Source organism: Buceros rhinoceros, unplaced genomic scaffold (genome assembly GCF_000710305.1).
Source record: "Buceros rhinoceros silvestris isolate BGI_N320 unplaced genomic scaffold, ASM71030v1 scaffold798, whole genome shotgun sequence".
Taxonomy (NCBI): Eukaryota; Metazoa; Chordata; class Aves; order Bucerotiformes; family Bucerotidae; genus Buceros; species Buceros rhinoceros.
The window spans coordinates 38,605-64,198 of record NW_010426123.1 but is presented as its reverse complement, the minus strand read 5'-3'; the positions used below and the strand labels follow the sequence as shown (position 1 = coordinate 64,198).

Here is a 25,594-nt window from a genome sequence, read left to right as displayed (position 1 = left end):
GCGGTTCATTTCAAAATAAAGTTTATCCATTCGCAGCATTCTCAAACCTCTGCACTTAGCTTGGTGTTTTCATGAAACCCCCTGAAAGGAGCTTTTTCAGTCAGTTTTAATTTAACGTTTCAGCTGTCTAGAGGCAAGTTTCTACAAACTGTCGGAAGCCAGAAGCACTGGATTTCTCTTTGCAGCTCTTCGTTCCAACAGCCCTGAGCACTGCCCAGCAGCACAGTGACCTGAACGTCTCACATAGGTTGTTGAGTAGATGTTACAAAACGCCGAAAATTTCTACTGATTGAGTCATATCTAAAAATATCCTCCCCAAACAACAGAAAAGATATTAAACCTTAAATTAGATACTTAAACTGAAAAAGAAATTAGAGAAATGGAAAAAGTCCCTTTTAAAAAAGCGCTTCAGGGTCCATTTAGATAAAACCAATATCCCAGGGAACCAGAGCAAAAAGATCCATTACGCTTCAGCTCGCCTTTGGTTTGGCCTTTTTTTGTTGCTGTCGCAGTGGTATCACGGTCCTCTCCAAAATAAAATGTAAAGATTGTGATTATACAGAAGACTAAGACAGTAAAGAGATAGATATTAGAGGTGTTATGGATGCTCCCTGGTGAATCATGGAATAAAGCATGGAGAAACGGGACAAAAACTGTTGCAACACCTGAAACACCTTTAAACACCTTCAAAACTCTGTTTTAAGAGAGTCTTTAGAAGGGAGAGGTGTTAAGGTGTTTATATACAGCATCACCCTCATGGTATAGCCAAGTCCCTGACACACCTTAACACTTCTCTGGAGCTCAGATTTTGAGAAAGTAAAGAATCACTAACCCAGTTACTGGACCGTGACATGGTGAGTAACTTGCTATTTCTCACCAGCATGACGCAGGTACCACAAACCTTTAGTCACAGCGGCATCTGTTAACACCTCGCTGTGTTTCTCTACAGCTACCCAAAAGGAGGCTGTAGGGAGGTGGGGGTCAGTCTCTTTTCCCATGTGACAAGTGACAGGATGAGAGGAAATGGCCTTGAATTGCATCAGGGGAAATTTAGGTTGGATATCAGGAAGAACGTCTTTCCAGAGAGGGTTGTGCAGCCTTGGCACAGGCTGCCCAGGGAGGTGGTGGAGTCCCCATCCCTGAAGTGTTTAAAACCCGTGTGGGTGTGGAGCTGAGGGACATGGTTCAGGGACCCTGGCAGTGCAGGGGGAACAGTTGGACTCGATGATCTCAAAGGTGTCTTCCAACCAGATGACTCTGTGACTCTGTGAAGGGGCGATCCTGTGTCTTTCCACCATCACTGCTTGCTCACAAAGGGCCTAAACCCAACGCCAATCTTTAGACGGGGGTGACTTTACCTGCTGCCACATCTTTTGGTCCATCAGTAGCTTCGGCCTCTCCTGGGGAAGCTGTTACTGCAGGAGGAATGAAAGCCGGGGCCACTGCCGCAGGGCTCTCTGGGCCAGGCGGCCTGACTGCTTCGGTGGCTGCGGGGGGCACTGGGCACACAAAACCAAGTCTGAGTAAGCACTCGGAAAGATCTTAGCAAGCAGCTTCCTCTTCTGGAGTGGCCAGGCTGGGAATCACCCCTCAAGGGGCTGCCTGCAGCAGTTCCCCCATTTGAGCAGCCCCGTGGGATCAGACCAACGGAATGGCCTTTTATTGCCAATTCTCAGAAAATTAATTGTGCAATACCCGGAAAAACACTTTTATCTTGAGAAAGGCAACTGCTGTGACAACACTGAGGAACGTTCAGTTACAAAGTGCCCCAGTTCTACCCCGAGCCACCAGCTCCAGAAACACCTTCTACCTAGGACCAGTGTCAAACTATGCTCTTCTTTGCTCACCAAAATCATCAGTAAAGATGCCACTATGGATCAAATATCGTAATATACACCCAACCACAACGGAATGACGTCCCAACGGAGCTTCTGAGGTTTAACTGTATCAGAATCTAAAGATGAGATGACCCTGCCCATGGCAGGGGGTTGGAACTCGATGCTCTCTGAGGTCCCTTCCAGCCCGACCAACCCATCCTGTGACTCTCTGGTCGGACAGAACACACAGGTTTGAGGTTAGAATTTAGTTTAAAGGTCTGTTGATGTTTGATGGTGCCCTCCGCTGCACCAACAAGTAAACAAGTGCTCTGACATCCCTCAGGGCAGCAGATTTGGTGTGCACAAGGATCTGGTGTGCACAGGGACTAGAATCCCCAACCTAAGTGAAGTTTCAGTTCTGGAGTTTCTTTTCAAGGGTAAATTTTTTGCACCCTATTTATTATTTTAGAGTCAAGTCATCCCCAAACACGCATCCCAGCTGGAAAACAAGGTACCTTTGCTGTAATGGAGACACTCAGAGTGGAGACACTGTCTGGAATCCACACAGCTTGCCGCTGAACGCGGTTTTTTGGTCACACCTACATCTGCTGACTTAATTCCCCCAAACCCTTGGAAAGGGCAGCGGGTTAAAGCGCTGCTGCACGACATGCCCCCATCACTAGCAGCTAGGGAGGGTTGGGCTTGGAACTGCAGATACAACCTTTGTTACCCTGAATAAGAAGTAAACAGCCTGCAAAATGCAGCGCTAAACCAGAAAATGCGTGTTAAGCTTAACAGCCCTCAAATCCAGGCATTTCTGTTCTAAATGGAGTTGGGAACCAGAAGCAGTGATTTTCTTGGTCAGGTCCCACTTCACTACACCACAGCCTTGTGTTTCTGGAGAGCAGCTCCGCTTTTGCTGTTCAGAAACTCTCTAGAGACAGTCCCTGCAGATTGAGTCAAGACTATTTTTACCTGGTGGCTCCACAAAGAAAGAGGTATCTGGTCCCTTCACATCTTGCTGAGCTCCCATCCAGTGTCCTTCAGGCACTACGGAAAACAAACGCTTTTAGTCCTGCCGCCAACACTAACGCTGCTTTATTTCCTCAGCTGCAGGTTTGGACTCCGCCAGTTTGTGAGTTCAATCTCAGGTAACTTTTCAGTCCCCTTTGAGAATGGTACCAGAACATCATGTTCTTTGGGATTACTGCTAGTCAAAGCTTGCGGAGTTACAACCAGCACCGACACCGGAACCAGCAAAGCATGTTCTTTCCTCAACTCTTCCCGGCAACTGGCTCTAGGTGGCCCTGCTTGAGCAGGGGTGTTGGACAAGATGCTGTCCAGAGGTCTCATTCCAACCTCAACCGTTCTGTGATCTCCCAACATCTTCAGAACATTCACACTGAACCAAGAACTCCCATTGCCAATAGGACACTTTCTCATCTTGACTCATTTTACGTATCAAGCCCCCACCAAGACTCTCTAGGACTAGTAAACCACAATTTTCCTGCCGCACACCCTTCGAACCCAGCTAGCGACAGACAGTCACAGCAAAGCAGCTGTTTCTTACCTGCTCTGTCCTGCAGAAACTCTGCAGTTGAATCCAGACCCATGAAGGCCGATGGGTCTAGAACCTCCGCAGGAGAATACAGAGGCCCCAGGAAAGGTTGTTCAGGTACCATCATAGATCCATGTGGTGCTAAAGAATTAAAAGGCCATTTATTAATCACCACACTAGCCCTAACGACTCCCCTCTGAAATCTGGGGTCTAATCAACACATGGGAAGTAGCAGTTCAGATGCAGTTTGTAAGCAGCTCTCTCAGCTCGCCTTCACAACCCGCCTGCCAATTGTCTATGCACATATTGTTTGTTAACGAGGTGTAAGACAGAAAGCACAGGCAAATTCTTTTGCTTTTGCTTTCCGCTTCTGCTCCATGAATTCTTGTTAACAACCACTTAAACTCCCATGGTCCAAACGGCGAAGACCACTTTGTGGGAAAAGTTCATGCGTATTTGGGTTCTAGCCATGAAGACAAGAGCCATTGGTAACTCCTGCTTCATTTCATCTAGATGTCCCACCCTCTTCTGCCTAAACATACTTCCTGGAAGTAGCTACTGGAATGGCTTTAAACACACACTAAAAAGAAGTTCTAATATAGTCCACGAACTAATCAGCTTAATAATTTTCAGTACATGAAAGTCGACAGAGAAAACACCCAAACCTGACCATGAAGGACAAATGCTGAGGAGGAACTCACCGTGGATGTCTCTGGAAGCATCAACATGGTCTGTGAACAGTGGCACATTCTTCATGTCAGTAGGAAATGACAGATCAGGCAGATTGTCCCCTCTGTGCATGCTGAAGGGGTCTGGCAGGAGACAAGAACAAGGCTGGTGTCACCACACAAGGGGAAGACATGATGCAGAGTAAGATTATTTACAAAACAAGATGAAGATGCACCGGACACCACCATTGGACTTGGAAGGGAACATTTCAAGATTATCTACCAGGGGCAAACACCTTCATAATTTGAATTGATGCCCACCAGTAAAACATGGTTGCTCAGGCTGCTTCCAAGGGAAGACTAACCAAAGTTTAGATCCCGAGCGTTGCATGGAGAACGTGTCTCCTCCACTCAAGGAGGAAGCATCTGTGTCTGACCTGATGGACACATACAGTAACCTGAGTCAGGAACGACGGCTGAGCTCTGGATCAGTTAACCGACAGCCGACCAGGGAAAGGCTGGTCGCTCTCCTCCCCAAGGCCAGTACACCAGTATAAACTGACTGACGGGCCAGTATTTAACCAAGCTACGAGCCAGAGGGGGAAATGACACATTTCCCAGTGTCCCAGGCAGGTGGGCAGCCTTCGCCCTCAGTTCCAGCACTGCTGAGGCTGTCGGGATCTTCAGTCCACCTTCGCCACTTGTCAGCTTTGGTTGGTCCAATGCCTGTTAGCTTCGTTCTGCTTCTGGTCTCTGTTTTGAGTGGATGTTTCAGCAGCAGCAGGAGAAAATTCCTTTCTGCAAGTTTTATTTTTCACGCGCACACATCTCCTTTCCCCTCGAGTACTCAGCACGGGCGTTTGAACCAGAAGGCGGAGAGGACCACCACACCGGGTCTGATGAGGCGGATTACTTAACTGAAGTGCCATGAGTCAGAGAGGGGATGGATGACCTCACTGGCAGAATAAAACCAAGACGAGATGACCCTTCCATGAGTCAGTCACTGCACCGCAGAACAGTCAAAGGCAAGACACTGCAGGGGGAAGGACACGTGCCGTTCCTCTCTCAAACAAATTATTCTGTAGTTTACAAACCCCTGGCAGCGTTTTATGATCAACAATTCCCAACACATCTTGCTGCTTGTGCCAGACGTATGCTGCATTTCCCTCCAGACAGGCACAGCCCAGCAACGAAGGGGTTCTGCTCACGTGGCCTCTTGCAGGCGTCTATCTCAACACGTCGCACGATCCCGGAGCTGAAGAGCTCTCTGTTCTGGAGGTGGCTGTCACACACCCCTTCTCAGACACCACACGGGTTTTGGCACAGTCAGAAGGGATCCAGGTGAAGGCTGTCAGTCCTTCCTGCGGCAGCCTGCAGGCTGTGGGGATGGCAAATTGAATGCTCACATGCCCTGCTGCTCCAAGGTGTGGAGATCAGGTTTGCTGCATGGATTCTTTTATAAACCTGTCAGACTAGTTGAGATGCTACGACAATGTCTTGCTTCAGAGCACACTGTAGAAAATGTTAACTCCCGGCTGTTTAAAACAGTATCTCCAAGACTAAATAACTGCTTTTTTCCCAGTTAAAACAAAACAAAAAACTCCAAACACCCAAACCCACAGAAAAGCTTCCTGATAGAAACCAACTTAAAAACTAGAAGAGATGCTGATGATCTCCCCGCTCTCTACTGCAGTTAGATGACAAGGCAAAAACGAGTGACCCAGATTAAACACTGTCTCTGCTCCAGGAGGAAAAAGAGGAGAAGTGGAAGGAGTTACAGCCAGACTTCTGTCTCCCATCTCCAAAGATCCCCCCAGACTCCAAGCGGGCCTGTGCCCCACTCCAGTTGAGCATCTCTGTGCCAGGGCAGCGACACCGTTCGCTGCTGACAGGGGGACGCTTCCAGTAAAACCCTTTTCTGTTGCGAATGGAGCGGTGAGTGGGTGAGGATGAACCGTGCGGATGGGACACGGATGCTCTTCACTTGTACTTGCAGGGATAAATCACAACACACTCGTGCTTAAGGGCCCTGCGGCACCTCCAAAGCTTGCAAGCCATGAGATAATGTTTGATTTCGTTCATTCTACACTGCAATAACATTTTAAATCCAGTCTTGCTGTTACAGGTAGTGTGGAAGAAATATATGTACTGTTTTGCTCATAACTGTCGCTTTCTGAGCGCTGGGTCCCACACACAGTGTCTGTAACAAACACACAACAGCAAAGCCCAGAGCAGAGTCAAAGGTGCTCTCCAGCTGCTGGCAGATGTGGCAGAGCTGGCGTTTCCCGTGCGTCTCACCAAGGAACGAGGAGTTACAGCAGTGCTGGTGGGGAGATCTGTTCCACCACTGACCAGAGAGTTCTCTCCTCGCGAGGGAAACCACCCTGCTACTTTCCTAGGAGTGTGGGTTAAAATAGTTAATAAACCTGTGGGCTTTTCTGAGTCTGCTGTTCACTTCTTTCTCCTGCTGACAAGTCCTCAGAACTTGCTGATCCTCTTGACTAACCTCGAGGCAGCATCCCTCGTTTACACCGCACCAGGAGGAGCAGGCCAGAGGAACACTTTCACACTGAGGTATTTCAGTGGTACCTTATGTGCGTACAGGCGCTCTAAGGCCAGGAAAGCTGAGGAAATGAGGTTTCAGGCAACAGATAGCCCACAGATTCCCATTATTGATGCCCAGAGAATCCTGGGGGATGGGTTAGGTGTGTAAATTGCTCCTAAGCAGCAAGTTTGTCGCCTGGCTATTGAGCGTTACTACAGCAACATCCCATTCCTTCACCTAACAAAGCCATGGGAGGGAAAAAACCAGTTCCAGTTGTTCCATAGATCATTTCTTACCCTTGTAACAACATTTAATTTTTTCACTGAATCTCTTAATACATGTGAGATTTGGAGAGCACGAAAGTAACTTAGCAAGCAGGTCTGAAGTGTTAAAAAAAAATATATATAAAAGAGTTCCATCCTGTTTCAGCCAGTATCATCCCCAGGTTTATTACCTGCTAGAATCCAGGCAGTACCTACATTTCTCACATCCTCCAAGGGCTAGCAAGTGATTCCCCAGAAGCTTTCTCAAAAATGAGAGAAAATTGGGTGCAAGTGTTGGGTGATGGGTGTCTTCCTGCAGGGGCGGGTTATACAAGGTTCATCTAATTTTCAGGAGTCAGCAGCGACACAGACTGCCTCTGGAACACGCCGACCTGCACTGCAGACACAGCTACGTGACGGCTGGAACGGGCACGGGGGAGAGCCAGGGAACACTGGCTTTCAGCCGGCAGCTTTGGCGAGGTTTGCCCTGAAAGCTGCGGTACTCGAGAGTGATTAAACTGTGGGAGTCAACCAGACAGTGCTGCGGCCCCGTGAGCCACGTCAGGGGGCGACCTGCTCACCCAGGCTCCGTGCGCTCTAACACGCCCGGCTCGCGACTCCATTTTTAACCAGCCAGACTGTGCTCCAGGACAAGTCAGGGCTGGGTGTGCTGAGAGAACTCTGCTGTCAAGATGTTACGCATTTTAGGAGAAGAGAGCAACACATCCTAAAGAACACAGACGGAGGACGAGGCAAGAGGACAAAACCACCCTTAGGGACAGGGTAGGACTCTGTCGTGTTACACAACCGCTAAAATATCTGATGCTACGGATTTCAGAGCACTGGAGTCGTACCAGCCATCTCCATGGGTTTGAATACGGGCTGCGACTCGAAGCACAGCTCCCCGTCGTCCATCGTCCAGGAGTCATGGCGGTCCAGAAATTCTTTGTAGGACAGCTTTTCGTCCATGATTTCTCCTGGGAACACTGAAACAAAAGAAAATGACACCGTCAGAGTGAAACAGTAAGCTAGGACATTGCAAACAGATTACCATGGGATAGACATTCAGAGCCCAACTGATAACGTGAACCATCAGCCAGACCAGAGACCACAAATACCCATTTTTTACCGGTTTGATCCCACTCTTCAAATGTAAGAAACAGAATAAGGGGAATTTCTGCATCTTGATACTCAGGTAAGATGGAGAATGGACCCACACAGCGCTGTCCTGTTTTCAAATGCTGGACTATTCACACTAGCTCCTCACACTCCTCTTCAGGGAGGTTTTTCATTAATGTATGAGCTGGAACAACCCTGAGATGCTGAACTTGGAGGGTGAGCAAAGCTTTCAGATCTGTCAGCACAGCGATGCTGAACACAACTTGCTCATCAGGTCACAGCAGGGAGGAGGGGAAGCCAAAGCCCCCTCCTCTCCTGCCCAGGGATCGACTCATACACACTGAATCTGTCCAGATTTATGACAACGTTGGTACCTCCACCAAGACACAGTGCCCATGGGATGGGTTTGCCTCTGTTCTACTGGGAAGACAAACTCCAAGTCATTTAAGTGAACTCTTCCCTGAACACCTCAAAGGTTTTTATTTGTATATCTTTATATTTCACACTTGTGCCTCATCTTCCCCCTGTAAAGAGTTCTCTGAACACATCAACATGTCGAAGTCTGATGGTTTATATCTGACAAAGGAAAAAACTAATCTTTCTTTGCTGGCCTGTGTTAAAAACAACTGCACTGAAGCTAACAGCTTGCAGCAGCCTGAGAGGGTTCCATCTCTGTCCTAGGATTAGAGGAACCTGAGAGGGTTCCACCTCTGTCCTGGGATTAGAGGAACCTGAGAGCAATGAAGGCATCTCGGGAGGGATCTTTCAAACTGATTTCCAGCTCCTTCTGGAAAGAAGCACCAAAGGGTTTACACAAACTCCTTCCCTCATCCCCTCACGCAATATGCCACATTCTCTCACCAACACCTCTCTGTGCTTTTAGTATTTTTACCTTCACTGAGGCTAGCAACACACCTGGAGCTCAGGAAAGGAAATTGATAACGTGACTCAAGAGCTATCCCTGAAGACAACCCTTAAATCAGTGCAAAGCTGCAGTTAATAAAAGCAAACCCGATGTTAACGCACTGAAGGAACAGGACGGCAGAAATCATTGAGAACACAGCACTGGTATGTAAAGGCGACAAGCGCTGCCTTTTCTTGGGGGCTGAGGTAGCAGCTGGTCACAAACAGAATTTATAGCAAGGTGGATCAGAGGGGTTGTAATAATTCCAACAGAAATGTGGTTGAGGAAGAGGAAGATGAAAGAGAGCTTTGGGGTGCGTGGTGGTGGTTTGGTTCTCATCGCAAAATAATGAGGCGACACCAGCACAACTCAATCGGTGCTTACAGCAATTGCATCAGAGATCTTGTTTTCACAAGAGCAGGAGGAGATTCAGTGAAGTTAGAAATGTGTCAAAGCCTCAGACGGGTCCGTAAATTCCACTTCTCATCACTAAACTCCGGAGCTCGATGCCCTGCATAATCCTGGGGGTCTCGAAGTCTGCAGGGGCTACAACGTCTGCGTGTTCCTATTCCGAGCCACTACACTTGAGCAGGGACTGTACAGATAATCCCCAGGAAAGGCCGAAGCATTAATGAGCTTTATCTCCCTCGGAGGTGGTACGCGAGCTGCCACAGACGGGGCAGACGGGACAGGGGGCTGGGCGAGGGGTTCTCTGCCTAAAGGATGTCCCAGCAGGGGGGTGTGCCGCGTCCAAGGGGGCTGAGAAACGGGGTACCAGACGTGCCGTGCTGTGGATGCGGTGCGCAAAAAGGAACCAGATCTTCGAAGGGAAACAAGAAGGACCGTTCACCAGCCTGCTCATGGCACCAGCCTTTGACCTTGGGTGTCCCGCAAGAAACAACTGAATAAAGAACACACTGGAAACTCTTTTCCCCCCCTGAAATTCAAAACACAGAGTGGTGCAACTGGCCGCAGGCTGGGTACCGACACACCTCAACAAGATAGGCACCAACTACGGGAAGCCATGGTATGCTCTGACAGAAGTTCAAGACTGTAAAAAAGTTCTTGTTCAGATTCTGATCCAACTATATTAATAGAAATTAAATGCATTTATTTGTCACCCCTGTAGGCACCGTGAGGGCCAGAGAACGGGAATTCAAAGCATAATTCTGGCAAACACAAGACCTTCTACTACTTCACTTCTGTGTGAGCACAGAATCCCAGAATCACCTGATTGGGAGAGACCTTTAAGATCATCGAGTCCAACCCTTCACCCTGCACTGCCAGGGTCCCTAAACCATGTCCCTCAGCACCGCACCCACACGGCTGTGAAACCCCTGCAGGGATGGGGACTCCACCACCTCCCTGGGCAGCCTGTGCCAAGGCTGCACAACCCTCGCTGTAAAGAAGTTTTTCCTTATATCCAACCTAAATTTCCCCTGACGCAACTTAAGGCCATTTCCTCTTGTCCTGCCATTCCTAACATTGGAGAAGAGACCGACCCCCACCTCACTAGTCCAAGAACACCATGAGAAAGCGCTGAAGATCTGCTGTCAGGTACATTCAATACCGGCCCATCAGCAGGGCTATCCCCACCTCTCGTGCTACAACCCTGCAGATGCTACATCCTTCAGCACTGCTGCTTTGGCAAGAGGACGCTGCTTTTCTGGCAGTGGCTTTTAGCTGTTATTCTGCTAAATGACTCCATTTGACATGGTTGACTTCAGCACGGAGGATGCAGCTTTATGGCAGCTCAGCTTCCTCTGTGCAAAGGACGAGGTGCGATGGTGTGCAGGAAGCCAGGAGGAAAGGTGACACGTGAAGGAACAGCCCCCTCGTGCTCAACGGAAAGACCAGCCCAGGCACCAGCTGGTCATGGAGTCTGGGGGTGGCTGAAGGCTGATAATTTAAGCAGGAAATATTTTTATTAAGACAGACAATGGTCATTTAGATTTGCAAAGTACTTTGAAGATAAAGTGCTTCTACATGTGTCAAGAGACATTATTATTTACGATTATTTGCGGTGCAGAATAGCCAGGGATTTAATGACACTCCACGGTAAATTCCTCTGGACAGGAGCCTGTCAGTCGTTTGTCTATACAACTCCGTTTAAAGCAAAAACCAGGAGACTGTAAATGTCCTTGTCAGTGTGAGGAAGAGGCCTGCAAGCAGTTAAGAAAGTTTGACATGAACTTTCTCAAAGGTGACTTGAACTGGGTTTTGGATGGACCCACGCTAAATCTGATCAACACAGAGCCCGCACCGACCAAACTCCCAATATTTAACCAGATGTCAGTACTAGACCACCTGCACATATTGGCATGTCGCTGTTATTGGTAGATTTCAAAGAGAAGGAATGTAAAATTAGAGTCACAACAGGGAAACCAGAAGTAAAACATGCACTGTTTGGGGTTTTTTTAGTAGCTAGGTTGTGTTCAGGGCTTTAAAAAAAGAGGAGGGGAACCTCCCTCGCCACATGCCTTGCTGGTAAAGGAACGGGCAGGACAAAAAGAAGCGTAAAGAGAACCATTTACAATCACAGAATCATCTGGTTGAAGAATCATCTGGTTAAGATCATCGAGTCCAACCGTTCCCCTGCACTGCCAGGGTCCCTACACCATGTCCCTCAGCACCACACCCACACAGCTGTGAAACCCCTCCAGGGATGGGGACTCCACCACCGCCCTGGGCAGCCTGTGCCAATGCTGCACAACCCTTTTCGTGAAGAAATTCTCACTAATATCCAACCTAGATCTCCCCTGGCCCAACTTGAGGCCGGTTCCTCTCGTCCTGTCACTTGTCACATGGGAGAAGAGACCGACCCACACCTCTCTACAGCCTCCTTTCAGGTAGTTGTAGAGAGCGATAAGGTCTCCCCTCAGCCTCCTTTGCTCCAGGCTAAAAAACCCCAGGTCCCTCAGCTCCTCGTAAGACTTGTTCTCCAGAGCCTTCACCAGCTTCATTGCTGGTGCGGTCCAGCACCTCAATATCCTTCTGGAAGCGAGAAGCCCCAAACTAGACACAGTATTTGAGGTGGCCTCACCAGTGCCCAGTACAGGGGGACAATCACTTCCCCTCTCCTGCTGGTCAATGCGACATCAGGTGAAATCAAACTCCTGTAACAGTTGAGCAAAACTCCTTCGGTATTTGCAGACCCTTAGTTCTGGCCAAAGCCCCCAAAGCCAGCTGAAAGGTGAGTCAAAAGCAGCTGTGAGTGGCCCTTGCCAAAGCCTGAGCAATATCAACCGAAGACTCGTGCATTTTTTGTTCCATATTTTCATAACAGATGCTAATTAAAAACATGAAACAATGGCTTTCCGGCAGCAAAGCAGCCAGAAGGAACCCAGTTTGCTGCTGGAGGCAGCCGAGAGGCCAGCAGCCAGGCCAGGAGCTGGCACAGGCTCCCGAGAGCAGCTCAGCATCCCATCCCCGCTGCCGAGGCTGAGCTTTGCTGGCACCGAGAATGCAGATCAAAACACACGCTGGCAAAACCTCCCTCGCTATTCCTGAAGCATTTTTCAGCATCACTGGCCTCACAGCCATAAAGTAGACGCTTCCAGCTCATTTGCCCTCCCACCCCAGCCCAATATTCAGTTCCTCCTTACTCAGGCAAGCTTGTGGAACACCAGAAGCATGATCTCAGAAACAGGGTCCCCAGGAAGGTAGAGAAGGGGGTTTTCCAGTTCCAAACCCGGTTCTGCAAACCCTCCCAAAACACACAGTTCATGTGTGGTCTACAATCAAAGACAAAAAATGACCAGCCAAGCTCTTCGACCACCAATCCTGGAAGTGCCTATTAACAAGTAGCAGCAGCAGGTAACGTCCTCAGCACAAAATGCAAGTTGGACAGATCCCACAAACCCATAAAGTCATTTTAGCAAGTATTAAAAGCTCACTGGTAGTTGAAATCCTGGTTATGACTGTTGATAACATAAACCATCGGAGGATTGCAGCTTACAGAGTCGTGCGTAAAGGAAAAACCCCACCATTTACAACATACTCACAGAGCAAACTTGCTTCTGAAAGAAAAAATAAGGATCCCATGCAAGTGGCGCCTTCCTGGAACTGCTCCCACGGCAGGTTGTGCAGAAAGAGCAAGACGCAGTTAACAGGGCTGCTGACGGTGTCGGTCTCCTTGGTTTGTCATCTGCTCTGAGAAGATCGGCACAGGCACACACGCCAGGGCAGAAGCTAACCCCGGCAAAACGGATGCTCCGACACGGGCAGCCTGCTTGCTCAGAGCCCCAGCCCCAAATAAACCAGGATCAGCACCCACCGCCACGCAGGACAGGAGGCAGCCAACTCCCAGCAAGGAGCACTCTGAGCGGAGGATTACTGGGACAAAGCCTTTTCGCTGCAGGAGATGCTAATCTTGATAGGTCACCAACCAGACCTCCAGCTAGAGGTTAAGTCTCTTCAGAATAAACGAGTCTGCAGCCATGGGATGGCCCTGCCAGCACCAAGCCAAGCGAACAGAACCAGAGAAGCTTAAGAGCTCCATCCCTACAGCCAACCCCAAAGCTGCTTTGCCCAGATCACGGCGCTGGTTCAGGCTCTTCCACCCAGTCTGCCCTGCCAAAAGCACTACCTCAGCCGGACACTGGTACCGGTCGGCAGAACAAGCCGTGCCCTGACACAAATCCTCAGCGCTCTCAAAGGCACCGCCAGCCCACGGCAGCTCTGCGGGGTACAGCACACTGCTGCCTCACGGGAACTTCAGAGGGCAGGGGCTCAGTAACATGCCAATTTTTATACTCTGCGTGAGGTTTGGAGGGGTTTGGCTAGCGCTTTGTTCCTGCAGGAGGCTCTCACCCTGCTGCGCTCAGCAGGCTGCTATGGGCAGCTCCTAACACGAGCAGCATCTGATTCCCAGCGTGTGGGCGCCGGAGATATTTGCCTGCGTGTCCTCTCTGATGGTTTTACACACGCACAGAGGTACCACCTCCATATGCCAAGCAAGGGTGTTGTATCGGATGGGATGACGTGTGGGACAGCAGGTGAAACCCCCGCGGGCAGACAGGACGGTGTGGGTTCTCCTCCCTGACTCGCCCAGGACACTGATGAGTGGGTACAAGGTACAGCAGCCTCACCTCAAAGGTTCCACAGAACCTCCTCAAAGCCGCCTTCAGAGTCAACGGGCAGTGCCTCGCGGGAACAGCTTCTCAGGATTTTATCAGCAGTTTCACTGGACGGGGTGCCTGGACAGGTTGCGGAGTCTCCATTCTTGGAGACAACTCAAAGCCCAGCAGGACAGAGCCCGAGTGGTCTCCTCTGCTGTCCCTGCTTTGCGACCCGAGATGCCAGAGGTTCCTGCCAGACTCCCAAGCCTTTGCTGGTGCTTCAGACACTGCTTTTGGAGAAAAACACTTCTGTCCTTGCCAAAGAAAAAAGCTTGAAGTGCTGAAACTAAATCTGGCTGAGATGGCTCTAAAGACTTTAATTTAGTGCAAGGAGAAGCAAATTAAAATCCACCACTGGGTCGGATGGGAAAAAGAAGGTTGGGAATATATTACAGGTCCTCAAGAAACCGCAGGGCACTTCAGACGGTGCTGACAAGTCAAGAAGCATTCTGCCGCTTTCCTTCTGAAATTCCACACTGTTATACAACCCGAATGCTAAAAAAGCTCTGTGCGTTCGACTGTCAGAACCAGTATCTCCTCACTGGAAAGATGCAAAGTCAGGAACTTTAAAGTTCAACACAAGGTTCACATTTTGCCTTGAAAAAAAAAAATCTGCAAGGAAAAAAAAAAGATATGCAATTGTTGGGGTTTACTGTATCGCTTGTTCTCTTACTTATTCTGGCCAAAAGGATGTTTCTTCAGCAGTGGTTGCGTCACGGCAGATCGAAAGCAAGAATGGAGCTGCACAGCCAGCACAGCTCCCACCCTCGGCTCTTGCTGCTCTGCGAGTGATGTTTGTTCTCATGCTCCCGCTGCCCACTGGAACGTCAGATGCTCGGGAAGTGAGTAATTTGTTCTCTCATCTCGGATGGTACCGGAGAAGCCTCGCACATTGCTGATGACGCTGGGCTGCCACGCAGGCCAGCTTCCACCAGACACTCCTTTTGGAGCCCACCTTCTACAACCACGCCCGACAGCCTCCACAGCTTGTAATAACGAAGGCACGTGAAGTCCCATTTTTAAACAAATACTGTGAAGAACTATTTCCACAGCGTTGTCACAGGCACATAGAAACAAACCAGCTCCACCTCGGAGACTCCTCTTACCCAGGAAGTTCCCCGGAGCAGGGATCTGTTCAGGGAACCAAGGGAACGCCACTGGTGTCTTCTGCTGGGAGGTGAGGACACAAGAACACTGCCCGTGTTACCCCGGAGTTTTAAAACTCCAGACACTTGAAGGATGGTTGAATATTTTGACTTTCTGATATTCTTGGACTTTTTGGTTTGCTTTTTCTCAACTGACATTTTGGAGAGCCCAGTGACACAACTAAGATAGTTTTACTGCTTCACTCAGGGTTTGCTGCAAGAAGGACCTTGAGGGGCTGGAGCGTGTCCAGAGAAGGGCAACGGAGCTGGTGCAGGGTCTGGAGCACAATGCGCTGAGGAGCGGCTGAGGGACGTGGTGGGATTGAGGCTGGAGCAAAGGAGGCTCCGGGGAGACCTTCTGGCTCTGACAACTCCCTGATAGGAGGCTGCAGCGAGGTGGGGGTTGGTCTCTGCTCCCCAAGAACAAGCGTCAGGATGAGAGGAACCATCCTCCAGTTGTGTGAGGGGAGGTTGAGGTTGTCCCTGCGGCAGAATCTCTTCCCCGTTGGGGTTGCGAAGGGCTGCAGTCGGCTGCGCAAGGAGGCCAGGGCTGTCGCAGGCTGCCCGGGGCAGCGGTGGAGTGCCCATGGCTGGAGGGTTTTCCCAGCCGTGTGGAGGTGGTGCGGAGGGCCGGGGGTCGGGGGGACCTGGCAGTGCTGGGGGAACACTGGGACTTGATCATCTTACAGGTCTCCTCCAAACCAAACAGTTCTGCAATTCCATGATTCTAGGACTGATTCCTTCCTAAAGCTGAAGACCTCCTACATATCCTTGGTAGTGAATATTTCAATCCAAAGCCATGCAAAAAAAAACCACAAACCTGCTCAACAGGCCCAACACAAGATGCAGACAATATAAAAGAATATTTCTACATATAGAAACCCCAAAGCAGTAACACCAAGACTGAGTCAGCAAAATCACTCCCCCATTCCCTGGCCTTGGATCCAGTCTCATAATAAAGGAGAAGAACATGCAAGAAGGATATGAACACCCTGACCAGGCAGCCGTGTCTAAAATTTATGAGGCTGAAATAAACAACATTCTGAGGAAAAATACAGCAGGGAAACCGCCAGCCCCTTATGGTGGGCAAATGAAGCCTGCCCAAAACCCAGTGTTCTAGCACTGGAGGAGAGCCCAAGAGATGTGAGGACCAGGTGGTCCTCCAAGCCCACCCTCCATGCTGCCATCCTGGCTCAAGCTCCTGAGCACAGAGAGCTCATGCTCGTGAATACACGGGCCTGCCAGCGCCAGTGATGAGAGAATGATCATGGCTGGAAGAAATTTTCTTTAAAATAAGTCTCACCTGCCCTTCCATAAAGTGCCTCACCAAGCTGTGTTGCTTTAATGTCCTACAAAAGCCTCCTGACTTCCAGAGCAATCTGGAAGCTGCCGGTGCCTGCGGTGCTGCGATGCTGCATGAGGAAGGGAGCCCCAAAGAGCTCTTGTGGTGGGCTGCACCCCCTGGGTGCTCAGTACTACCCTGAGTAGGGAGAGCGTGTCCCTTCCACTGTCACCACGAGCCAGTGACGCGGCAGTTTACAGCAGCGAGCTGTGACCCAGACTGCTGTCATCCCTCGTTCCGAGCAGGAAAAGGCTATTTCCCCTGAAAGGGCTGTTACCAAATTTAAACAGCTCTGTACTGAGTCGGGCTATGCTCCGGTTCAAACACATGATTAGAACTTCTTCAGTGAGGGGAGAGGCTGGAGCAGCATCTCAGCCGTGGCGGTGGCACATTTTGCACAGGCTGACCGTGCCCCAGGTTAATCCAGGGTCAAAAAACCGCACAGCGTTCAGAGCAGCCGCTTTCGAGACGAACAGGAGCGGCAGCCCAAGGATTCACAAGCCCTGACCTTGAGACATGTACTGCAAGTACCACACGGGTACGCAGGGACTCCACGGAACTGAGGACCAGAGGACACCTCAGGAGGGCCAGGAAGACCCGCGGTCCAGCCGAGATGACAGGCAGCTCCATCCCTGGGACATCGTAGAGGGAACCCAGAGCTACAGCCTGGACTGAGGCCAACAGCTAAGGGTTGGGGACCCCATAAACACAGAAGAACAGCTAATGCACAAGCTGCTGCCGTTCTGCAAGGACTGGGGTTTTACAAGCACAGTGCCCCCCGCCTCGGGAAATCCAAGACCCAGAGCGTGGATTTAAAAAGATTTAAATTAACTAAGGTGTAAGAAGCCAGCAAAATTCTTAACGATAACATCCCCTGCACCCCATCGGATGACGGTTTGGTAACTCGTTGGGGAGCTCCAACCTTCTCTAAGCTTTATCCTTCTGCACTGAGAGCAGATCACATTAACCCAAACTGTCATGAAAAATAAGGCTGCAAATTTCTCTTTGACCGGACACAAAGTGCTGCTTTAAGATCCCAAGACAGCACAGGATTCTTCTTACCCCACGCCCATACCAGACTAACCAAATTCTGTTCTCTTCACACAAAGTGTTTTATGTTTGAGGTGTCTTTTCAGGGGTCGGTTAAACATCTCACAGTCTCCATGTCCCCAGACTGTCTTCCATTTGCCTGCTCGACAGACACTGGGCAGAGCTACCCAGCCAAGCCGTCGTCGAGAGCAACTGGAGCAGAATAACTGTCTCTGCCTCGCACACAACTCTCCTGCGAGGACAAGGCAGTGGTGTCCTGCACCGAGCCACGTTTCGGCTGTGATGTGGTACAATTCCAAGTTTTCTCCTGACAACTTCCAAGTGATTTTCTGCTGAATTCCCTCTTCGAAGGTCATCAGGGCCAGAGGAGAAAACAGAAACAAATAAAAGCACTTACAATCCCTATGGAAGGAGCGTGACCTCCAAGCACGGCCTTTTAAAAGTCAGTATTTACAGACAGAAACACGTACAAGAATTGTTTCAGCAGGGGCTGTTGGGACAGGTCAAGGGGTGATGGGTTACACTGACAGAGACTCAGATCAGAGAGAAAGGAGAAATGATTGACACTGAGGGTGGTGAGACCCTGGCCCAGGCTGCCCAGAGAGGTGGGAGCAGCCCCATCCCTGGCCCCATGGCAGGTCAGTTGGCCCTTGGGGCTCTGAGCCCCCTGCTCTGGGTGCAGATGTCCCTGCTCCCTGCAGGGGGTTGCACTGGGTGAGCTCTGAAGGTCCCTTCCCACCCAAACCATTCCATGACTCGATGACTCTATAAGGAAAAGGTCCATACACCACCAGATGTGGAAAGTCCAGCCAACTGTCTGACAGCAATCCTCTAACAAGCCCCTTCCCAGAGCTCTTTCTCCAGCTGAGGAGAACACAAAACTGGCTGCTGCTTCTCAAAACTTTTAACAGGCACATGAGGAAACTGGGGTCACGTTAAAGAGAGGTCCTTACACACTGCACCCCCCTTACCTACACCTCATCCACCACCTCACCAAACAGAAGCAGCTTGAAGGGCTGTTTCCAGGGCGGTGTGTCCTGTTTCCTACCCTGCTGTTCTCTGGCTGGTTGTTTCATCACTCCTTCTAATATCTTTTCATTAATATTAATATCTTCTAAATACAATTTTAATTACATTGCAAATGAGTAATCACCACATCTCTGAGCCAGGCATGGTCCTTGTCCTCTTCCATTCCCTGGGCCCTGCCATTGCCATCCTCAGGAGCTCCGGTCACCTGCCCATGGGTCAGAGCTGATCGTGCTTGTACTCCCACGTGCGTAAGCTCTTGCTGTTGAGGCCTGTGCTACCACCCCATTAAACGTTATTACTTAGCAAATTAAATAACAAAAAACAGAACTAAAGAAGACAAGGGTCTGACTACTGCACAGTCTTCTCCTCCAGCTCCATTTAATAGTTTCCTTTCAACCTTCTCTTATGTCTAATAAATTAGAAAGCCCCTTCTTTCTGACTCGCGCACTTTGGCAGTTGTCAATCATTACGTACCATAATCTGCCTCGGTTTTGAATCCCGAGCTGCAAGTCCTAGCTTCTGTTTTTATTAGCTCCCTCCTTTTTCCAGACTCTTTAAAGAGCTCCTGACACAGCCATGTTAGTAAGAGTCTACCCATGCCTGGCCTGTACATACCAACCATTTGCCTTCATTAGTTTTTTAGCACTTCATCTTCCCAACAGACTTAACTCACGAGATCCCTCATTGCCAAGATGAATTTAAACTCACTTTCCTTTTCTCCCTGCTGCTCATACCTTTACTTGCCTAAAAATAGCCAATTCTGTCGTATTTACTCATTTTCCACCTTATCTTCCACCCTTATCTTCATCCAGCTCCTGTAAGAACGAACGTGCAACAGCAGCCGCACCAGCTCACTTGTCACCCCCTTGTTAACCCACTTGTTAACACTCCTCCCAGTTAGAAAAATCCCAACCATTTCTTTCAGATATTTCCAGATCATAAGTCAACACTTTGCCCCCAACCCAGACGCCCGGAGCTGCTGGGAACTTGGAAATATTCTGATCTAACATTCCATGTTCGAGCACACGGTATGGGTAATTCCGTCCCCGGAACCGTTAGGGTTTGATCGCTGCTCAGATTCAAAACGCTTCAGTTCTTTTGACCTACATATTTTGGCACTTTCGCCCTTTCCGCCTGCTTCACGTGAGCTGCAGAGGAGCCATTCGGAGGTGACAATATACACTGTCGCTCTTGAAACAGGTAAATACATATATATAAATACAGACACATGTGGAGAGAGAGAGATCTCTCTCTTTTTTTCTGCTTCCCGCATCCCATCTGTGGGTGCATGTACAGTGAAGTCCCCATATGCTTGTTCCGCAGGACGAGATAGCGATAATGGAAATAAGTGCTGAAAATAGAAAATTTCCCTTCAGCATCACAGTCGTGTTTGTTTAACGCTGCGATTACAGCCCGCTCCTCAGCCCCTGTTCACACACATTGCGGTGACCTACTTTCCGCTTTTAAAATCCCGTGGCGAACGCGGCGAGCTCACATGAGGAATCAGCAGCAGTCAGGAGAAATCTAGCTGCCACGTCTGTAATAGAGTTTTATGGCCATTAATTCCAGCTAGTGTCAAACTAATGACAACAAGGGACATCAAAGCATGAAGCCATTTACGTAATACTAGAAGAATCTACAGTTCTATTACTATTTATTCAGGAAGCTTCTGCTTAGAGAATGAGGAAAAAAACGACATGCTGTCTCTGCTCTTTGAAATCTTTCTCATTTACAGCCTTGGAAGGAGTCAGTCAGTTTTCTAGGAATTTTTTAATTCCTCACTAAGGAGGTTTTGGTGGTTTGTGGTGCTAAATAAACCTTGTCGGTACTATTTTCTCTCCGTAAAGCCAACCAATAAAGTACCTTTATTCCTGTGGACTGAACAGAGCCATCAGAGGGAAACGGTTCCCCTGCAAGAAAAGGTTCTGCAGCTGGTATTTGCACGGGAGCTCCCACCTACACACCTCAGACCCAAGATGTAAAGAGAAAAACCATAATTATGGTTCTGGTCTGGTACTGAATTGTCTCCCCCAGATGTATTTGACAGAGGCAGGTCTCGGGCACCCAGCTCCAGCAGACCCGCTGACGCTCCTGCTGTTTGACAGTGAGTAGACCGGACATTTCCGGGGTTATCAGCAGACTTTCACAGCCCGTGAGGCTCCAGCCACAGCGAGAAGCGCAGTGAAGGCACTGCGGGGCATTGCTGCAGCCAGGGCAGACGAGGCTTCAGGTTCGTTTTCATTTTAGGAATAACATAACAGTGCACAGAAAGTTCGCCCTTGAAATACAGCCGGGCGACAGCATCGCGCCGCGCCTACAGGAGCCGTCCCGTGCTCCGCGGAGGGCTGCAAAAAGGTGGTGTTCGTAGGTAGGCAGTAGATCACTCTAGAGCATATCAACGAGTCAAAAACTCTCCAATCTCCCCCAAATCTTCTTCGAGGGTTGGCCTGAGATGCAAAATCTGAATTAGCATTGAGACATCTGGCTCACTGAGCTCTAGTGCCGAAAGCTGCGAATGAAGCAAGCTCAGCAGGTCCACGGGCACTCCTGAGACAGAAAAGCAGCACAAGCCGCAGCCACGACGGCACCCGTGGAACTCCGCTCACCTCCAACTGGCCATAATCCCGATGAGTAAACTTCCCACAGTTACCCCGTCGGGAAGCTGAGCTGCCTTTCGAGGCAGGCTTCCCAGTAACTCGCTGTAACCAGCGAGGGACAAAAACTGGTGTGACCCCGCAGACCAGCTCTGCTATAATCAGCACAAACCCCCAAGTGGTAGTTGGAACCAATAATCAGCTTAGATACAGGTTTCTTTTTAACTGAAGGTCTGGCCAGGTAAATCTAATCTCAACTACTAAACTGGGCAATTCTAATTTGGGCTTTTTAATGATTCTTTGGTCCCCATTCACGCCGAACCTGAGACTCTGGCTTTAGCAGGGTGCAGTATTGCATCGAACTACCTGGAAGGCCACGTAACAGAGAGAGACACACAGACATTTCTCTTCCTGCAGAGTCAGTCATGTGGGTTGTACGACTGAGACACCGATCGGTCCCTAAAACCTCCCAAAACTGTTTTGATGCCAGTGACATTTTGAAAGATAAGCTGTTTGCATCCAGAAAAACAGGACAGTGTTAATGTGAGAGATGTAACACAACGGACTTTCTAGACAAAGCAAGGAAGACTTGACTGAAAGCAAAGTATTTTTATCTGTAGCCCGGGGAAATGTTAGAGGAACTGGAGACACAAGGAAATGACAGAAAGGTAAATAAAGAACTGGCTAAGTGACAAGTGGCAAGGCAATGTCAGAGGGCGGATTATCTTGCTGGAGGAACAGAACTAGTTATTAGAGTTCGAAGAATGCAGAATAACTCTGGCTTAACATTTTTATTTTTAATCTTAGAGATTAGAGAGGGTTCTGATGGAATGAAGTTCAATGGCTAGGATTCCATCCTGGAAAAATTCAGTGATTTTGAGTATCAGAATGATAAATGCGAGACCGAGTTTATGAAATTCTAAAGTCACGCAAAGGGCCAAAACAATGAACTAACAGGATTTATGTCTTAAACAGGGAGTTCAGGGGGAAACACAGGCCGAGTCTGCTAACGGAACACAGAGACTGAACTGAGATGAGAGAGCGCAGCAGCCCGACTGGCGAGGGGTGTCTGTTAGAGAACGGGATGCACCAACGCCCCTAGGGCCACCGCAGCTCTAACCAGCATCCCGGGATGAGCCACACGGAACGACAACCTGGAAAATGGACAATATTAAAATCTTCTTGAATATCACGAAGAAAAGGCGGAGAGTTGGAGTGGTTTAGCTCAGCAAGAAAAGGACAGGGAACAGATTCTTCTCCCTAAGTGTACTGGGGCAGTTGTTAGGGAGGTGGAAGAGTTTCCTCAAAGTATTTGCACAGAACAACTGCTCACGTCCTTTCTGCAGTGTCTTCAGGGAGTTAGGAAAACCATCCTAAGCAGCCTTCAGGGAGCGGAAGCAGTGGAACAGCCTCCCTTTCTCAGCAGGACAATGACCCCCACAAACAGCGACTGGAAGGGGCACGCGGGGTTGAGTCATTAGAGTTTAACCACGCCGGTTTGGGCAACAACCAGCACACGGAGTAATTCCGAATTTTACAAAAGAGACAAGGTGGTGTGAACTTGTGTTTGAAAATCTGGCTTCTCTCTCCGCTGTATTTTACACTAACCGCTCCGCAAACAAAAGCACCCTGTGAAAGTAAGTCAGACACTCGCCTGGGTGTTAACGACACTGTGTGACACCAGCCCTTTACAACGTGTCTCTGGAGAGACCGTATTTTGCTGTGGGTTCAAACAGCACATTAGGTTTCAGGTTGTGTAGGCAATTGGTGTGACTCCCCCCCCCGCCCTCCCCCAATATTACACAGCTCCTACATGGTTTGTAGTACGCATTCAGAACATCCTCGGCTGGGCCTGGTACTCTCCCCCCTCAACAAGATTTCCCTAAAAATACGGTGTAAGGTTTCCTGGGCTTGTACTTGGCTTGTCTCCATGCTGCAGCCACAGCAAGATGGGCTGCTGCCGTGCCAGAGGTCCATCTGAGCTGGGAAAGGTGACAGTGTGACACCGTAACACTGTGCTACAAGAAGGATCCTGCTTTATAGCCACACTTTAACGTTAAAGAAGCAGAAGTATCTGTTCTCTCAGACTTAAAAAAACATTCTTAGCTCACAGCTCAGGCACGCTGGGCTAAACCGAACAGCCTGCGTGTACTGGTGGTAGAGGTTAGAGGCTTGTTCTCTGCTCTCAGAACCACCCCTGTCAACCAATTTCATTCTACTGCAGCACGTCTTAAACTGGCACCAAGAAAAGAGACTCAAACACACAAAAAGCTGTGTACTAATTAAGGCAGAATACGTGGCATCATATCAAGATCCCAAACACCTCCTACCCTTCTCTGCCAAATCCCATTAACGTGGAACAGCTCGTCTGGCCATTACAGACTGATGAGACCCACGACAGTGTTCTGCTGGCAAACTCCGACACATCGCGGGTGCTGACGCTCTGCCTGCCAGGTTCTGCTTGGGAAGCAACAATTTTAATGGCACCATCATTAACCACCAGTGCATCTTCCTCTTGAACCTGGTAAATGGCCATTTAACACTGGAAGTTTGAGTCTGCACAGAAAAAAGGACTCCGGAAGAATCCAACGCCATTGTTTAGTCCTATGGTCATCTCTGAGGAAGGTACCAACCCTCTTAAAGGCGAGTAACTGCTAAATCCATCCCCAGCAGCTCAGGCAGAGCAAGTTTAGCCAGACTCCGGTTTTTCGGGAGGCCAGACTAACCCGAGGGCTCGTTTGGAAAAACGAACCTGTCACAGAGAAGTCCAGAAAACTCTTTTTCAGAGCAGATAGGTCAAATGCAGTGTGCTCTACTGAAAAGGAAGACGGCTAAATACCAGAATAAGTGACATGACAGAGCAGCAGCAAGCATCCCTTCCACAGAATTTCTTTTTTGGGCTGGATCGTGTGTCGTTCCGCTCCTAGAGTCTCGTGCCCCTGCTGTGCCTTGCTAAGTCATTTCTAATCTCACAGCTGCCTCCAGCATCAACTGTCTGCAGAAATATCCACGGCCCTGCAGCTCCGGGACCACTCCTATGGGCACTGTTAATCGTGCGTCGTTTAGCAGGCATTGATGAAAAGCGAACAGCCAGATGCCTGCTAAGAAATCTCCGTTTCTACCCAGTCACCTCTAGGAAGGAGTTTATTTCGCTGTTTGGCTGCTAAAAGGAGCCGCCTCTGCTTCAACCCCCATGGCAGCTCTGTGTGACGGAAACCATGATCCCCCCCCTGCTCGTTACAGCAGGAAAGAGCAGCTTCGAGTGAGGAAGGACCATACTGGGGTTAGCTTCTATCCCATCGGGCGAAGGTAGGAGATACCACGCAGCGACCATCGACAGGAGCGGGAAAAGGAAGAGAACGTGCTTAAAAAGGAATCAAACAGTGTGTCCTGCACAGTGGCCCAGAAGAGGGTGAGCCTCACTTGCACCATTACCCAAAGGGAGAAGAGGTCTGCTCAGAGAGGAGCGGGCAGAGCTCCTGCCCAGGAGAAGACAACAGCATCCTGGGTGTCCCCTGCGCCTCGTTTCAGAGTTTTATAACTCCAGGAAGTTGCAAAGTTTTTACTGATACTCATTCAGCGAGAATCCGGGTAACTTTTACGCTCTCCTGGACAACAGTCCCAGTATTTCAGACACACGAACTCTACAGCTGGTACCGTATGGGTTGGAGCTGGCAAACGGCTGCCCGAACAGCAGCAAAAAGAGGGGTCACTGATGAGCGTATTCACTATTTCTTTAGGTTTCAGCGGATTTCTCCTGGAAGACTAAGTGAGCTGAATTTCTTCAAAACCACTTGGGTACAGCAGCAGTTTTATGGGTTCACCAGGCAACACCAGCAGCTTGCAGTGTCCAAGCTGCATTTCCAACGGCTTTGTACCTGTGCTCTGAGGTGTAGGTTTGCCCTCGCTACCAACTACCAAAGACCTCCTCTTGCTCAACCCCACCGTACCCAGATACGTTTCATAACGACAAGATCTGCTTTTTTCCAGAAAAGGTCGGATTAATCCAAGATGACCCCTGGTCCTAGTCAACACCACCAAAATGAGAGCACTGTGATAATAACAGATGCGGCATAGCTATAAAAGAGAAAATGCACAATATAATCAGCCTTACCCTATTTTCAGTGATGGGCCTGAAATGGAAGAAGATTAAAGAGCTAAGGCCTCCGAGAGAGCTACAACCAGAGCCAGGATTAGGGAGGTTCCCTGACCCCCAGGTTCCTATTTAGCCCATGTCAAAGCCACTCTGACATCCCAGCGCACAATTCTCTGTGAATTTTGTGTAAGCAGGATAAGCCCCTCTTAAACTAGTTGTTTTCACAAACAGAACCCTCGGGTTTAGCCCGGGAAGAAGAGGTAAAGAAAGGCAGAGTTTTAGATGAGAGCGCAGCTTGGAGCAGCGCAGTGCGTGTCACACAAAAACCCCCTTCCCGGCAGCCT

The 25,594-nt window shown here is 49.4% G+C and overlaps 1 protein-coding gene across 1 annotated transcript in view; it reads right to left on the bottom strand.

The window, feature by feature from the left end:
* MAP4 (microtubule-associated protein 4) overlaps positions 1-25,594 on the bottom strand; it is a gene marked incomplete at its 3' end in the record, with an annotated part of 97,356 nt that overhangs the window by 49,962 nt on the left and 21,800 nt on the right. The window contains exons 3-7 of the mRNA XM_010141343.1: positions 7,706-7,837; positions 4,077-4,187; positions 3,388-3,516; positions 2,793-2,867; positions 1,359-1,499 (exon numbers count right to left, since the gene is read on the bottom strand). Coding sequence (XP_010139645.1) covers positions 1,359-1,499; positions 2,793-2,867; positions 3,388-3,516; positions 4,077-4,187; positions 7,706-7,837 — 588 coding nt within the window. The remainder of the gene's footprint in view (positions 1-1,358; positions 1,500-2,792; positions 2,868-3,387; positions 3,517-4,076; positions 4,188-7,705; positions 7,838-25,594) is intronic.